This window comes from Pelmatolapia mariae, linkage group LG9, assembly GCF_036321145.2.
Source record: "Pelmatolapia mariae isolate MD_Pm_ZW linkage group LG9, Pm_UMD_F_2, whole genome shotgun sequence".
In the NCBI taxonomy this organism is placed as follows: domain Eukaryota; kingdom Metazoa; phylum Chordata; class Actinopteri; order Cichliformes; family Cichlidae; genus Pelmatolapia; species Pelmatolapia mariae.
This window is the reverse complement of record NC_086235.1, coordinates 16,015,890-16,031,752: the sequence shown is the minus strand read 5'-3', so window position 1 is coordinate 16,031,752 and position 15,863 is coordinate 16,015,890. Positions and strand designations below refer to the sequence as shown.

The window sequence follows — 15,863 nt, the reverse complement described above, 5'->3', positions numbered from 1 at the left end:
ATTGTGGGAGAGAACAGTAGGTTTAACTTTCACTCACTGGTTGTGTGAAACTGCTTTTATATTTCTATTAGCGGGCGTTCATGTGGGGACAAAGGCTGAAACGTCAGCTCAGTTTGAAAACTTTTGTTCTCTGAAAATACTGACGCCAATCTAGTGAGTGAAACTTTACTCTGCCGTCACAGAGTCACCGTCTGGACTCTGGTCACTGAAAACTGAGCTCTGAAGTTTTATTCTGCTACTGAATAAAAACATTTTCCATCGACAAGTTAAAATTTCAGGTCAATTATCTCGAAATATAGAGATTTGAATCAAAATTTTTCCTGGGAATTATTGTTCAAATGTATTTTTTCTGTGGCAGAAATGAGCTTCCATACAAAACAGTCTCCCACGCACTCTGTTTGGCTTTCCTAAAGGAATAAACACAAGATTAAAATTTATTTCACAACCAAAATGGCATTTTTAATTAAAACCCTCCAAACTTGCAGAGTAGTGGGAATATTTTACAAAACCAAATTTTCTGACTATATAACATGGACTTGTTTACACATTTGACAAGTGAAAGGCTGCTGGTTTGATTCCAGCTGAAGACACAAATCCCCTTGGGGTTGTATCAGGAGGGGCATCTGGTGCAAAACCGTCAATTTAAACATGTGGTGCGACCCTGCTCCCGAGGAAGTGGCAAAAAGGTAGCTTTTATATGGAAACCCCCTTTATTAAACTTTAGCAACACACAAGAGAAGAAAAAAAATATATAATTTTTGAAGTTTTTAAACCCTCATTGATTACTTGTACATAGCCCAAGCTTCAAATAAGTACAGTGTATCGATACTGTGAGCACCCACCACTGTGTACATGACAAATGTATAACAGATCCACTTCAGGGGGAGAAAAATAAACATGATTTTGCAGTGGTATCTGTTAGACTCAAAGAAACAAGAAGGTAAAGCCAGTTCCAGGTAAGCATGAAGATTATTAATAAAGCAATTTATTTGCCAAATAAGAATGCCTTTACAGTATATACAGTACATATGACAGCCTGAATACCACCAGGAAAATGCTGGGCAAAACAAAAGTGGATTGACTCCCAGACTGCATGGAAAGAGAACAATCATAACTATTTTTTTGGTGTTTTGGTTCGTTTTGAAACACGCAGTGATATATAACGAGGGATTCCTGACCCCCCTGGGCAATTAAATATACACGATGCATTACCTATATAAAACAACAATAATCTGTACACCGTTGTATGGAAAATACGATTGCACAACCCAACAAGTCCCACAGTATGTCTATATCTGAATCCAAGCAAGGCCTTGCTGCTTAATCGTCGATTAAAGAACATAAAGAACTCTTTTTTTGGCAACTCCACCACCACTCGACAGACGCTTCCATTCTCGCTGCTGAGGAGGAAGAGCTCTCCCGTGTCGATTTCCCTTGTTTACCAACACATGAAAATGATTATTACGCCCCGCAGATTATGAGCACTGAAGATCGGAAGACGCTAACGGTATTTACATTGATGGATGAACACGTGGAGGTGCATGGCTTTCTTTACAGTGTGCGCATTAATGGTGAGGTGGTCGACGTGAAGAAGAAGACCTCAGTTCTGTCGAGGGGACCTCTGAAACCAAAACCATACTCGGGGTCCCCTCTCTCCTCTCCTCCAGCACCGTATGTCCCACATTGAGCTCGGCTTTACCTTCCTCCTCCTCCTCTGCTCCCTCGGATCTCACTCCTGTTCCTCCTCGTCCTCCTCCTGGAGCTCCTCGATGGCATCCATCTGATTCCTGGAGCACACCTCGCTCATGGGGGCCGAGTTCTCGCCCTCCACCACCAGCTCGTTGGACATCTCGTTTTTCTGTGGACAAAGCAGACGGGGGAAATGGAAACTAAAAATCATTGCTGTGCTGAATCAAACGAGTAAAAATGAAGCCACTGTGAGTCCAGAGGTTACAAAATCCATCCAGCAGCACCTCTAAAGTCTCTAATTAACACCTTACATTTCTGTTTAATCTGGATAACAACCGTGTAAAACAGCAGTTTGCAGGTTTGTGCCTGATTATTTCTTGGCTGAGCACAATGATTTCACCATGAAGCTGCCTGGCTCAAACACCAGGAGGGCACAGGGTTTTAGCCAAGAAACACCACGGCCTTCTGGCTATGATCTCAGCCTGTTATATGTTATCCAATTAGGTGTTTTTGTGCGGATCAATGAGCTGTAAGGTGTTAATCAGAGAGCTTTAGCCGTACTTGTAGGCAGATTTAGTTTCCTTTAAACAGGGAAAGACCAACTTTCCTTCATGTCTTCATGCAAAGCCAGGCTGACTACTGATTCATAATGAGTAGAAAAATATGATGCACCATTCATGAAAGACATACATATATATTCCTTTAAAATAAAAAGCAAAGCTGGAGATTGTTTATTTGCCTAAAATGGATTAGGATGGATCATATTTTTTTATTCTAGAATTCTGCTAGAGGAGCTTTGCATAACTTACAGCTCAAAATAATCCTTCATAATAATCATGCTGTGCAGCCCCTTAGTTCGACCTGTCTGCAACAAGTCGTTTTAGCTCCTCCTCCTTTGTGCAAGCTTTCTACTGCTTGGCTGCTCCTTGTAAACAGAAACATTAAACAGTGGCCGGGAGTTCTGTACCTGAGGTGACTGTATTAGACCTCGGTCACAAAGGCCTACAAACCGTGACCCTCGGTGACCTTCGTTACTATGGAAAAAATTACCTGACAGGTCACAAATCACAAAGAGTGCTTCTGCACTAAAAACCTCCTTGGACTGCTTTGGTAGTGAAACCATTCACCTTCAAATTAAAAGCTGAGCTTGACCTGCAAGCAGTAAACTTTTATTTTGAAAGCGAACTTTCTGTTTCCAATTTGTATTGGACTTCACAGTTTCAATTTAATTTGTTGCTTTAAATTAAAAACAAATCACAACAAGGCTCTTTATATTATAAGGTAATGCAATTTTCAAAATTAGAGATAAAATCCAAACAATCAGATGATCCCTTATGACCAATCACTCATCATCCTGTTAATACTCTGGTTTAACAGGAGGGCAGTGCGTTTGCAGACGTGTTGCTATCTTCCCAACAAACCACGGGCCACTCTGGTGTTTTAGTGACCAAAGCAATGACAAGGAGGATATATTTTTTTTTGTGCAGCGCCGTCTTTGCCAGAAGCCACTTGCCAACTGGTCTGGGAATACAACTTGTGGTTGCTAACTAATCTCTAGGAGTGCAAGACTGAAGCCTGAGGGATGGCCACTGTCACTGACCTCACAGAGATCAGTCTGAAGCCTGAGCTTGTGGTTCACCAACATGTTATTTCAAACTTTGGCCAAGTTTCATGTGAGCATCCACCAGTAATCCAACAGTAATGAGAGAAAGCTAGGAGAAGCATAGCAGGTCCACTTTAAGCCCATGCACAGGGATAAATAAAAATGCCCGAGCCTTCTCCTCACATGTGTGTTTTGACGGAAGGATAATGACTAAACAGGAAAATTATAATTAGTGAGGAACACACCGTCTGTTCACAGACCCATAAAGAGCAAAAAAAGAAAAAGAAAAGCAAAAAGAGGTGTGTACTCATGTTTAGAATGACCTCAGTCCAGGTGTTCTCACCTGTTGTCGATAAACATAGCAGGCTGCTATAGCAACCATTGTGGACTCCCCTATGAAACCAGCGAGGAGGGATCCGACCCCGAGCGTGGCCCCGTGAACCCTGAAACACACACAAAAAAGGAGCAGATTAAGTTTTGAACACCTTGAATTAAACATGGACCAGTGCAGACGTGAATTTGCCCATCAGGAGTAAAAAGTGAGAAACCGCAGCTAAGTATTGCATAACGGTAATCCTGACTCGCAGCGCTGACCTCTGTGAACCTCTCAGTGCTCTCTGAGGTGGCAGCTTACCCCATATAAGGCAGCACAACTAGACTGGTGATGAGGACAATGATGCGCAGAACGGAGCTGGGGGCCAGCACAAAGGTCTTTTTCAGGGTCATGAGCCATCCAGTCAAATGAGCCCGAACAGTCACTGCAAACACACAGAAAACAGAAACACTGCCTCACTTGTCCGAAGGAAACACCAGTACAAACCACAGCTGGAAGCAAAAATGAAGCTGAAAGAGAAAAAAGGTACGTCTTACCTGGCAGGGGAAAAAAGGAGAAAATCCTGAGTGGGACCACGCACAGCTTAGCGAAACTATCCTCCACTCCAATTACATCAACCAGGATCTTCTCTGACACATGAGGACTCCAAAACACCACAAAGCAAAGCTGTGCAGGAAACGAACAAAGACTAAATTAATTTATCCCCCGCTATGCCTCATTAGATTTCACTAGTTCATTAGCTCGAGGGGCTTCGGACCAGACGCGGGCCCCTTTGAAGCTCCCACAAAACAAGCAAGCGAGCGAACGCATGATGGACGGCGTTACAGTTCCTAGAAGGCGTTTCTGAAGCACGTGCAACATTACTGTAGCCATCTCAAAGCAATTACCCTGCGAGCGGAGCATTAATAGTGTTAAACAGGACAGCAAACTGATCTGAACATGAATAATACATCGCTTTGTTTCGAATTGTAAAAACAGTTTCTCTGCACGCCGCACTTGGACTTAGATCAGAGGGGCTCTTCTATAAAGAGAGATTAATGAGTGAGGGAGGTATGTTGAGCCTAAAGCCAGGGTTTTCAGTGTCACAACACAAGCGCTCTCTTTAATGTGGCAGGTCATCACAGCTAATGCTGAACACATACCGTGGTCTGGGAACAGGTCGTGTGTGTTCAGTGATTCTTTCAGCTTAAAGCATGCCTTAAAGGTCATGCAGATTGCAACATGCAACCAGTTGAGCTGAATCCAAGTCACGCCAGAAGGATGCTGCACAGTGCAGCAAAATGCACTGCACAGTCAAATGAATTCACATGCAGAAAATAAAGATTTTTATGCTCAGTTCCTCCCCTTTTATGTGAGCGTGCTCAGAGCCCGAAACAGGAAGACTGGGTTAACAGAGAAAGCTGATAACAGGCTATCACGCCCGTGGTTATTGCTGACTGGGTTTTTTATGTTTTGTCTAAAAAGTCTGACCTTGTCAAATTTGCTTCCTAGCTCACCCCTCTGGAGTTCCCGGAGATGCATTCAAGTTTTGACTAAGTAACAGCCACTCTCCATTTGTTACCAACTACAAATACTTGCCGTCCTCCAGCTGTTTTTCAGGATTCCTGAAATGTCTCAACTTGGAACAAAACACTGATGATCTGATCATCTGACAACCAGCATGTAAATAAAATGCAACACTCGATCACCTGGTGTCATATTTAATCATCCTCACTTGCTCCTCGTTCACCTCTACTTGCTTTCCTGCTGCTTTGTGTAACTACTTCCTGTCACATGCTATCATCAGAGCCCTCTCTGAAACCTGAATGAGTGGAGAACAGACTATTAATTCTACATGGCATTCCAGCTTCCTCGTACACAAATTTGGCCTTGCTGGGTGAGGCGGTGATGCACACTTTGAAACAGTTGACAAATGGAAAGCAGAATGATATAGTCACACACAATAAATATCTCCAGTAGGGCTCAATCCCCACAGAGTTCACCCACAGGTGAAAACTGTCAATCTAATTCAGGGTCATGGGAAGTGACTCGAGCCTTCTGATGTGAGGTGCACTCTGGACAGGTTGCCAGATTGTCACAGACCTAACACACTAGCTTAGAGTGATTTTTCCCATCTTATCACTCTAAACTAGTCTCAACAGATAAATGTAAAATGCAACACCAGCTGAAAAAACCCCACCTGTTACTGCTCTAGTTTTCATCGCTCTGTAAACCTGCCTCTAGCTCAGCACCCATCGACCCAGATTCTCTCGTTCAGGTCTCTCTTATGCCATCTAATCTGAAAATGAATGATGACTAATCCCACCGTCACGGAGATGCAGCGAACTCTGGGTTTAAACTCCAGTCCTGTGTGGTGCACTCTGTGGAACCAGAAGTTTCAATATTACATTATTAATACTACATAGCCAGGATGTTAAACATGCAGTGCAGCGGATGGCTGTGAAAACTGAAGAAGGAGGGAGGATGACTTTTTTTTTTCCCTCCTAACTTAATGAATAAAAAAGGTACTCATTGTTACTTCTTCTTACCAAAACTAGTGTTTACTCTTTTTAGGCACTGAAAATTACACCTCCACATTCAGAAGAATTACACAGTAAATGTTGTGAAATTACACCCCAAGTTGCCGACTGGATTATAAAGTCCTAACTTTTTACACACGAAAGGGGCTCAGTCTGGAGACTTTTAAATTAAAGTTATAAGGCAACAATTTTATAATTTAGTTAGGTTCTGTGGTCAATGATAATTGCTCTCAGTCAGCAGCATTTGACTCAGCTCACTTATGGTAAGGAACGAGTAAAAAGTCACTTTTCTGTTCACTGACATGTTGAATGGAGCCTTTCAGAGTCAGTCATGATATTTGTCCCTACACACCTTCACAAAAATTAAAAATTAAAAACTGTCAAAAGTGCAAGATTGAATTGATTTTCTTGCCCAGTAAAAACACTTCAAATAGTAAAAAAACAAAACAACAAAACCCCCACACAACAACACCTGATGTTCCAGCAGTTGTGATCGCTCAAACCTGCCACTAGCTCAGCACCCACCTACCCAGATTCTCCCACTCAGGTCTTTCTCATGCCGGCTAATCTGAAAATGAATGACGACTAATCCCACCATCACCGCAACCAGTCCACTTTATTTAAATCACTGTTTATCTATGCATCACTTTAAGCCTGTGGCTCACCATCATGGTGCTTTTCTTTGATTAATGGCTGTTTGGGTTTGTGCCCCACATTAAAAAAAATAAATAAATAAAATAAGAGTGAAGGAGACATAGTAAGACACAATGCTCTGCAGTATATTCAGCATCGCAGGAAGTTTCTGATCCTCTGAACCAAAGTTTGGGTGAGGATTACTTCTTTTGATGATTTCACCTGGCGTCGCCTCACCAGTTATCATTACTTTAGCTAAAGAAATTTTGAGGCGAGCAATTTATCTGGCCCGAGCGAAGCCGCCAATCTCCCCTGACTCAACCGTGGTTACTTTAAACAAGGTGAGACACCCCAGCAAGGTCTGTTTGCATAAGATGAAATTATCCGTTACGTAAGGTTAGTCACTCCCCTCCTCAGATACGCCTCGTCTACCTCCTCCCGTTGTTTTCACTGTGCTGCGATTCCTGCATGCGTAATTAAAACAAGTCCGAGCATGAGGGCTTGTTTTTGACAAAGCACAACAGGCCGTACCTATCTGCCTGTGGTGCTGTGCCAAGCACACACCCTCACATAGATGTTTACAGCTCTGGGATTCCACATCTGGTGTGCCATTCTTCTCCTCCTCCTTCTCCTCCTTAAAAAAAGACCCAACCTTTGCCACAAACTTCCTGTTTTTCTTATTCAAGCTGTTAGGACAGCTAACTGAAGAAAAAGCTCATTCTCACTCGTCGCATTAATACCGAACAGAAGGCGAATATGAGCAGGAAGAGCGTTCTTGCTGATTTAAAGGCATTTAAAGGCCTTTAAATCAGGCACTGTCCAAACATTTAGCAGAGAAACAAAAACAGTGCGCAGCAGCGTGCATAATGACGCAGGAGCACTCATTATTTAGCAGAAAAACATACCTGCAAGGGGCTTTTGAAATGTGTTCTATGACATGTTTTATGTGAATGCCCATTTTGTGATGCTCTTAAAACTTGGGTGGGACTGGGGCAAAAAAATAAATAAATATAGGCCCTTAGCCTGCTCACAAATTCCACCCTAATGTGTATCCCTGCAACCTGAAACCAAGACGGCACAGCAAAGGAAGAGTACATATGAGTCATTAAAAAGTCGATCACGCTGAACCTTAGTGTAGAGCTGGATCCCAAACAGGGTTAGAGACATGCAAAAGCCATGTTGAACATGTTTCTGCATAACACTGAACCGGTTTTGTTGGTCATGTTGGTCTGACTGACAGCATCTTTAACCCGTGATGAGGCAAGATTAAAAGTAGGCAAACAAGGCAGGCGGCTGCCAAGACTTTTTCCTTTAGGGCAAAAAAACAAAGAAAACCCCCCCAAAAAAAAACAAACAAAAAAAAACAACACGCAAAGGTTAGTGATGTTTGCACCTTCACATTCAAGATTAGTCTTTGAAAGACAAACATCAGGAAATGCTGCCATACAGATTTGCATGTTTTCTGTGTGTGAAACAGGAATACCTGGCTTGGGCTAGGAGCTTTTTTTTTTTTTTGCAGGGCAGCACAGTAATGATCAGCTAACAGGAGAGGTCAGATCAGCAAACAGCACCTCACACACTGGAACTCAATACAAGCTATCAGTTAGAAATGTGAGGCAACATGTTTGAGTAATAGTGGGACTAAATTACAGCAACGCCTGCAGAGCAACTAGGTGCTTTTTTTGTTTCTGAGCTACAAACAACAAAAAAAGGACGTGTTAAATCGCTTCAACATAATCCGGTATGGTGTGCAAAAATCAAAAGTCGCCTTTCTTTTCTTTATATTTTGAGAGGAAAATGAGAAATAGCTGCAGCCATTAATTGAAACATGTGCAAACACACGTGGAAAAACAGTATATAAGATTCTAATGAACTCTCTTTAGCATACCTTGGTCTTTTCTGAGACCATTTCTGATGAGGCTTTAGTAACCATAGATGGATCAACTGGAGGGTCAGATGTAGATCTTGTGTCAGGCCTTCACTAGATTTTTTCCCCCACATTAGACGACACTTCCTTTGTCCTTCATGTGTCCAATTTTCTCAAATTTTGGCACAACACACCAACACATGCAGAGCTTTCAGCTTATAGCTGTTTGTGAACCTTCTTGTTTGTGGAAAAAAAAATTCTGTCCAACTGTGTCATCTTTGCCATTTTTCATATATTTAAGTTAAAGCACCGGAATAAATGATGTTTCGTGACAAGCTGCTAGTAACAAAATCTAGCATTGGTTGTTTGCCAAGCGGTCTGTTATGTTTAGACACAACAAGTTTGTTGAGTTTGGTGCCTTTTCCTGTTTGACTGATTTATAGCTAAGCGTCAAGTGGCTTAACATTCCTGTGAAAATGGTCAGGTACAAGGACTGGACTGAAAAATATAAAAAAAAAAAAAAAAAAAAAAAATGCAGCCAATGTCCAAAAAAACAAACAAACAAAAAACCTTCAGAAAGCCTGGCAAAATTACAAGTCTGGCTCCTTGGAAGCAAATTATGATGAAGTGAGGGGTGGCTCAAGACTCTGCACTGTGCCCCCCGCATAAAAAAAGAAAGAAAGAGCGCGAGATCTTACCGTGAGTGACAGCGCCAGACAGCAGAATGTAAACTTCTTAATATGCGACTTGGTGACAAGGCTGCCAGCGTTCAGCTTGTTGCTGGGATTGTTCTACCAGTGAGAGAAGCTCATTAGTGTTCTAGACAAAAAGCAGACTTATTTCTACTGTAAACACTAGCAGGGACAGTCTGAGTTACCTTGTCAAAGGCTGGGTACACTGCTCTCAGTTCAGTCAGCCAACCGTAGGGCATGTGGCCTACCGGGTATGTGGCTGTGAGCACAGCAACGGCCTGGAATGACAAAGACACGACAGCTAGAAGTCATCAGCACATCGGCGCTAGTGCTGAAAATACCACCCGCGCCACACACACGGCTAAATTAATGATAGAGGCCTAACAATAGCCGACACGAGAGGAGCACATGCGTCTCTCACTTTCCCAGCAGCGTTCGTGTTTTGAAAAAGTTTACGACCGGCTTGAGCTTGTTATTGTGTCCCGAACAACAATGAGCAGCGAACAGTACAGCCATGGAGGAATGTTTTCACTCAGTGTTATGAAGCCCTGAGTTTCACATGTACATGGTGAATCACCCAAACCACTGGCAGCCAGTGTTGTCAATGATTTCCAGTTCATTCTGGTAAACAGCTTTGTATTGTCTCTAGTAGTTGGGGATCTCTGTAAGCCAGAAAGCTCCAGAGGGAGTTTGTTAGCTTTACATCTGCAGTAACTTGAGGGGGGGGATTAGACTGCGAAAGTCTCTCTTTACGATCCTGTGAAAGCATCACAACAATTAGCATAGAATAGCACCATATGAAGCAGTTTGCAGCAGGTTCGTAATTAAAAGAAATACAATAAACATGAGTGATACGCTCACCTCTGTGGCATCAGTGGTGCCCTTGAGGTCACGAGACACAAAGAGGTTGACGATGGGTCGACTGATGCGCTGAGTGGCCAGGATGAGGGCGAGAGGCCACCAGAAACTCAGCATCTTTTTGATGGTGGCGTCGCCCTGCAGGGACAGAGAGAGGAGACGTGCTTGAGACTAGTTTTATTATTACAAAACATGCAAGAAAAAAAAAAGAAAAAAAAAAAAAGAAAGAAAGAAAAAGGTCAGCACATACCCCCACGTCAAGCCCGCTGGAGTCCGGGATGTTGTCGTGGATGTTGCAGTAGTAACCCAGCCCGACGATGCTGAAACGAACCAAAGCACCCATATACAGCGAAAGTATCGGGATGAGTAAGGGCTCCACACATTCCAGGTTACTGTGCAGGAGAATGGCCACGAAGACGATCTGCGGGAGAGGAGAGGGATCACGTAACACGCTCACGGGTGAATTAAAGTTTGATTGAAAGCGAACGCGGGTGTGTCTCGTCACCTGAGCCACGACGTCAGAGATGGATGCAGAGCCGACGATAACGCTGTACTTGTGCTTGAGAAGGATCCCTGCGTGAATCCATGCCTTCAAACAATATTGAGAGGTCAGCCCAAGACACAAAGCGGCATTTTGCCCATTTTTCTGATCGCAGCCGGGCCGTATATTAGTGTGTTGTAGAAAACAGAACAGAGTTGATTAAAACCCGCCTGGTACGTTTAAACCCATGCTTACCATTGCATCCAACAAAGGGAACGCAGCCAGGTACAAGAAGGCCTTCCTTGTCTTGTGCCCCACAGATTCATCCACATGGTGGAGCTTATTAATAATGTAGTATCCTAAATCTGTGTATGCTGCAGGAGAAAAGGGGAAGGGGGCCACAGGTGGGTGAGAAGAGGTTAATGAGACGATTTCTTCCCACGCTCGATTGTTTTGTGAAAGCTGCAGTAATGAAGTCTTTAGGTCTGGCGCGTACAGACACACAAACACCAAAACGTCGCATTTTTAGGATGCGGTTTAAGCACAGTGTGTCATCAGGCATCCACAAACAACCCTTAAACACACCTATCAAGATATGCAGGATGAATGCGATGGCCCCGGCCGCCACCATGCAGAACACAGCCTTCCTCCGGTCCCGCTTGCTGTTGACAAACACCAAGCCCACATTCTTGAAGTCGCTCATTGGGCCGGTGAAGAACTTCATCAGGGAGTAGGCCAGACCGTAGCTGGCCAGCATTTCCACTGCATCCTCTTTGACTGTGGCTATGCCCCTGTTGAGGGCCTGGAAAAAATATGGCATGGAGGGAGGGAGGGGAGAGGAAGAGGTGAGACAGCACGTGAGGCATGACCAGCCCGCATGAGCGTGACTTGGTCTAACTTTATCTCTAGCCAGACAGCACCACAGCCCTTAACCGTCCTTCAATTTAAAAAAAAAATAATAAGTAAAACACACAACAAAACAAAGGAATATGTGCCTGTCCTTTACAAGCGATCACACACAGTCACCCTGAGATAACACAACTACAGCTGCTTTCTCTTTTTGCAGGACTCTGTGCTATTTACAGAGCCATTACATAAGCTTAATCCTGACATCTCCAAGCCTCTATGTGTGTGTGTGTGTGTTTTTAATTCTCACACTATCTGCACAGGCTCTCTGGGGTAAAAAGCAGCCATGAGATCAGTCATTTGGCTAAGAAAGAACAGGAAATGTCCAGACAGGAAATATGACAATTAAAGGAAAATGCTGGGTGCGTTTTAATCCGTTCTCTATCATCTGCAAGTGGATCAGATTGATTGATAAATGACAGGAAAGGAGCGTGCTGTTAATAACACTGACAGCTCAGTGCGTTTCACGGCAGCAATGGCGACCTTGTTTTTTTTTCCAGAATAAAAAAGGAAGAAGAAGAAAAAAACATCAGGCCCTTCGTATGAGTGAGAAATCCGCCCCTTTTGCTAAATAATGTACATAAACCTAATGGATGTCTCGACAGTCACATACACGGCACCCCTCACGGCTAAGCTAGCCGCAGTTGAAGCCCCAAACCAGCCGTTTTGGGGGGCTAAACGAGACTCGAAATGACTGGTGTCAGCTCGGGAAAGCGGTGTCGGTGTTTTCTGGAGCCATTAAAAAAAAAGGCTAAATAAATAAAAGATGCTAGTTGGCACACCGAAGCACTCTCCCCCTCACAGCGGCGGAGTAATAAAACGGCCGTTAGCCGCCGCTAGCGAAGCCAAAGCTGCGGTGCCGTGAGTCTTCCTACCCCCCTCCCCTCCCGTAACCTGAAAACAAGCCAGCCGAAGCCGTTACCTGTTCTCCGAGGTCGATGGCAACATTGGTGATAGCCAAAGGCACCAAAAAGCGGATGAGAGGCCAGTAAGGACTGAGAGATGGAAACTCCACCATAGTACAAGCCGGGATGACAGAGCGAGGGGCATCTGCCTCGGTCTTGATTGATGAGGAGGAAAAAGCAGAAGATTAGCGGCGAGGAGAGGCAGTCGGAGCACCTGTGTTTCTGCCGTTGGAGGGGGGGTTAAGTGGGGCAGCGGCGGCGGGAGGAGCCGGGGCGCTCCGGTAGCGGCTGCGCTTCACGAGGCTGTGGTGCTGCTGAGAGGATCCGAAGGTCAATGGAAATCTCACACCGGCGCATCTTCCTCGCAAATCATCATCATCGAGGGGGTGGAGAGGAGAGGGGGGACGAGAGGTGACATCAAACAAAAAAAAAAAGGAGGGGACTGGGACTAACCGAGGTGGAGATTAGGATTTTTTTTAAAAAAAGAAGAAGGAGACGCGATAATCCGGAGCAGCTCGGCTGGATTATCAGTTTCCGACAGCGTCGTGTTTGATTTCACTGCGCCTGTGCTGGGGCAGTCCGGCTGCTTTTCGACCCTCCCAGAGGCTGCAACCCACTGCTGCCCGCACGTGGGCCTGGCATCCCGGCCGTGACGTCACCGCCGAGTATAAATCTGGCTTTTTATGACGGCGGAGCACGCGACACACAGGAGAGCCAGCAGCAGGGGGTGGTTCGGTAGAGATGAATAATCAGTTCACAACCGTAAAAGAAAGTAAATCTAACTGGACCCTGGAGGGCAATCACATAGTAAAGCAATCATATACACCTACGCATGTCAGGTGTATCTCCACGAGGGGAGTTTGGTCTCATAAATCCTTCTATGTTGCACATTAAACCTGCTTTGAAGACACTTAAGTTTACGCAGCATAAACGGGTAAACGTACAAAGACATACACTGCCACCTGCTGGACAAAGACATTTTAATGCGCAACTGGATGAACAGGGGTGTACCAACAGCATTCTCATGGGGTGCCACTGGCTCACTGTGCAATATATGGGATGATAATATTAATCGAATATGGTGTTTGCAAACGTAGTCAACATTTGATTCAATTGAATGCACAATCCAGTAACTAATTAGCAATTTGTTAGTTGTATGACCTGTTGTAGTGTCTAAATATGATTCAAAACGAATAATCACATATAAATTCAATATAATACACTCACTTTCAGAGTGGACCCTTTAGTTACCAAACGTGAGTCCAAGCTTGATCATGTTCAGCAGAATTTTACGAACAAGTCAACAAACAATTTGTGACAAAACTGATAAGAGGGGAAACATTGCTCTAAACCAGGGGTGTGAAACTTAAGGCTCAGGAACCAGAATAGACTCAGCTAATAGTCCAGTCCAGCCCACTGGATCGCTCTGGAAAATGTGAAGAAGAAGAAGAAGAAGAACCCGTCTCGAATGCCGGTGGTACTATACCAAAGTCATTAATTGATTGATTCTTTGAATCAACAAAAACTTTATATATTCTCTGCTCAGTCTGAGCAATGAACTATTAGAACTTTATCTGTAGCTTTAAATTAAAAAAATCTCTCACTGCAGGATTAAAGCAATAAAAATATGAATGAGTCAATATTTGTTATCCAATAAAATATTGCATATGGTTCTGTGTGATGAATACTTTTACACTCTCTCTATATATATATATACAGGGTGGGCCATTTATATGGATACACCGTAATAACATGGGAATGGTTGGTGATATTAAAGTCCTGTTTGTGGCACATTAGTATATGTGAGGGGGCACACTGAACTTTATTCTTTCATGAGTTATTTACAAGTTTCTCTTTGTTCACAGCCATTGACATGTCGAAGAGGTTAACACGTGAGGAGCGGATCGAAATCGTGTTGATATCTGGTGAACGCAGTAACCGGGTCATTGCAGCAGATTTCAATGCAAGACACCCTACGAGACCACCCATCTCCCATGCTACAGTTAGCAAACTGCTTGCTAAGTTTCGTGAAACTGGTTCAGTGTTGGATTTGCCAAAATGTGGACGCAAGAAAACTGTCACTAATGAAGAAACATCAGTGGCTGTCCTAGCTTCATTCAGCAAGAGCCCACAGCGTAGCACTCGCCGCATGTCACTGGAGAGTGGCATTAGTCGAACATCCCTTCGGCGGATATTAGCTACTCACAAATGGCACCCTTACAAACTCCAGCTACTGCAGCATCTCAACGAGGATGACCCAGATCGGCGCACAGAATTTGCAGAATGGGCAAAACAAAAATTGGAACAGGACCCTCAGTTCACGCAGAAGATTTTGTTCAGTGATGAGGCAAACTTTTATGTGAATGGTGAAGTTAACAAACAAAACCACCGCTATTGGTCTGACACTAACCCACATTGGATGGATCCCTCCAAGACTGTTGGAACAACAAAAGTGATGGTTTGGTGTGGTATATGGGGTACAACGATAGTGGGTCCATTCTTCATCAATGGAAACCTCAAGGCCACTGGATATTTGAAACTGCTACATGATGATGTGTTTCCCTCTTTATGCACTGAAGCTGGCATGTTCCCTGAGTTTTTCCATCAAGATGGTGCACCACCACATTATGGGTGCCAGGTCCGAGCATTCCTAGATGAACAGTTTGCTGGAAAGTGGATTGGTCGTCGTGGGCCAGTTGAATGGCCCCCAAGGTCTCCCGATCTGACCCCCTTAGACTTTTATCTTTGGGGTCATCTGAAGGCAATTGTCTATGGTGTGAAGATACGAGATGTGCAGCACCTGAAACTACGGATACTGGATGCCTGTGCTGGCATTTCTCCTGCGGTGTTGCTATCAGTGTGTGAAGAGTGGGAGAAGAGGGTTGCATTGACAATCCAACACAATGGGCAGCACATTGAACACATTTTATAAGTGGTCAGAAACTTGTAAATAACTCATGAAAGAATAAAGTTACGTTGAAACCAAGCACACCATTGTTTTTCTTGTGACATTACCAATAAGTTTGATGTGTCACATGGCCCTCTTCCTATTGAAAAAACAAAAGTTGTATCCAAGATGGCCGACTTTTAAATGGCCACCATGGTCACCAACCATCTTGAGGAGTTTGCCCCCTCACATATACTAATGTGCCACAAACAGGACTTTAATATCACCAACCATTCCCATGTTATTACAGTGTATCCATATAAATGGCCCACCCTGTATATATATATAGAGAGAGACAGAGACAGAGGCAGAGATAATTTAAAATAATATCCCACTCACCCTGTGGGGTGGTCTTTATTCTTCAAGCTCGGCTCCTCTACCTGAGGCCTGGGAGCTGGTCAGGTCCTATGACTGCACTTTTTTGGACAG

At 43.9% G+C, this 15,863-nt stretch overlaps 1 protein-coding gene across 1 annotated transcript; it reads right to left on the bottom strand.

Annotated features, from left to right (window-relative positions):
• Window positions 1–468: 468 nt before the first annotated feature.
• On the bottom strand, window positions 469–13,210 carry ankha (ANKH inorganic pyrophosphate transport regulator a). Its single transcript, XM_063483489.1, has 12 exons — window positions 12,505–13,210; window positions 11,262–11,478; window positions 10,932–11,050; window positions 10,701–10,784; window positions 10,446–10,616; window positions 10,199–10,333; window positions 9,523–9,615; window positions 9,344–9,436; window positions 4,163–4,292; window positions 3,927–4,050; window positions 3,636–3,735; window positions 469–1,858 (listed from the first exon to the last, which is right to left on the bottom strand). The coding sequence occupies exons 1-12, from the start codon at window positions 12,598–12,600 to the stop codon at window positions 1,730–1,732; spliced, it is 1,491 nt and encodes a 496-aa protein (XP_063339559.1). The 5' UTR covers window positions 12,601–13,210; the 3' UTR covers window positions 469–1,729.
• Between the last annotated feature and the right edge of the window lie 2,653 nt (window positions 13,211–15,863).

What these genes read in the sequence shown, in the direction of transcription:
- ankha (XM_063483489.1), bottom strand. Translation starts at nt 12,600, where the DNA reads ATGGTGGAGTTTCCATCTCTCAGTCCTTACTGGCCTCTCATCCGCTTT. An exon ending in CCATCGACCTCGGAGAACAG is followed by an intron (nt 11,479 to 12,504) that starts GTAACGGCTTCG and finishes TATTTTTTCCAG; the next exon opens with GCCCTCAACAGGGGCATAGC. An exon ending in CCAGCGGGCTTGACGTGGGG is followed by an intron (nt 10,334 to 10,445) that starts GTATGTGCTGAC and finishes CTGTCCCTGCAG; the next exon opens with GGCGACGCCACCATCAAAAA.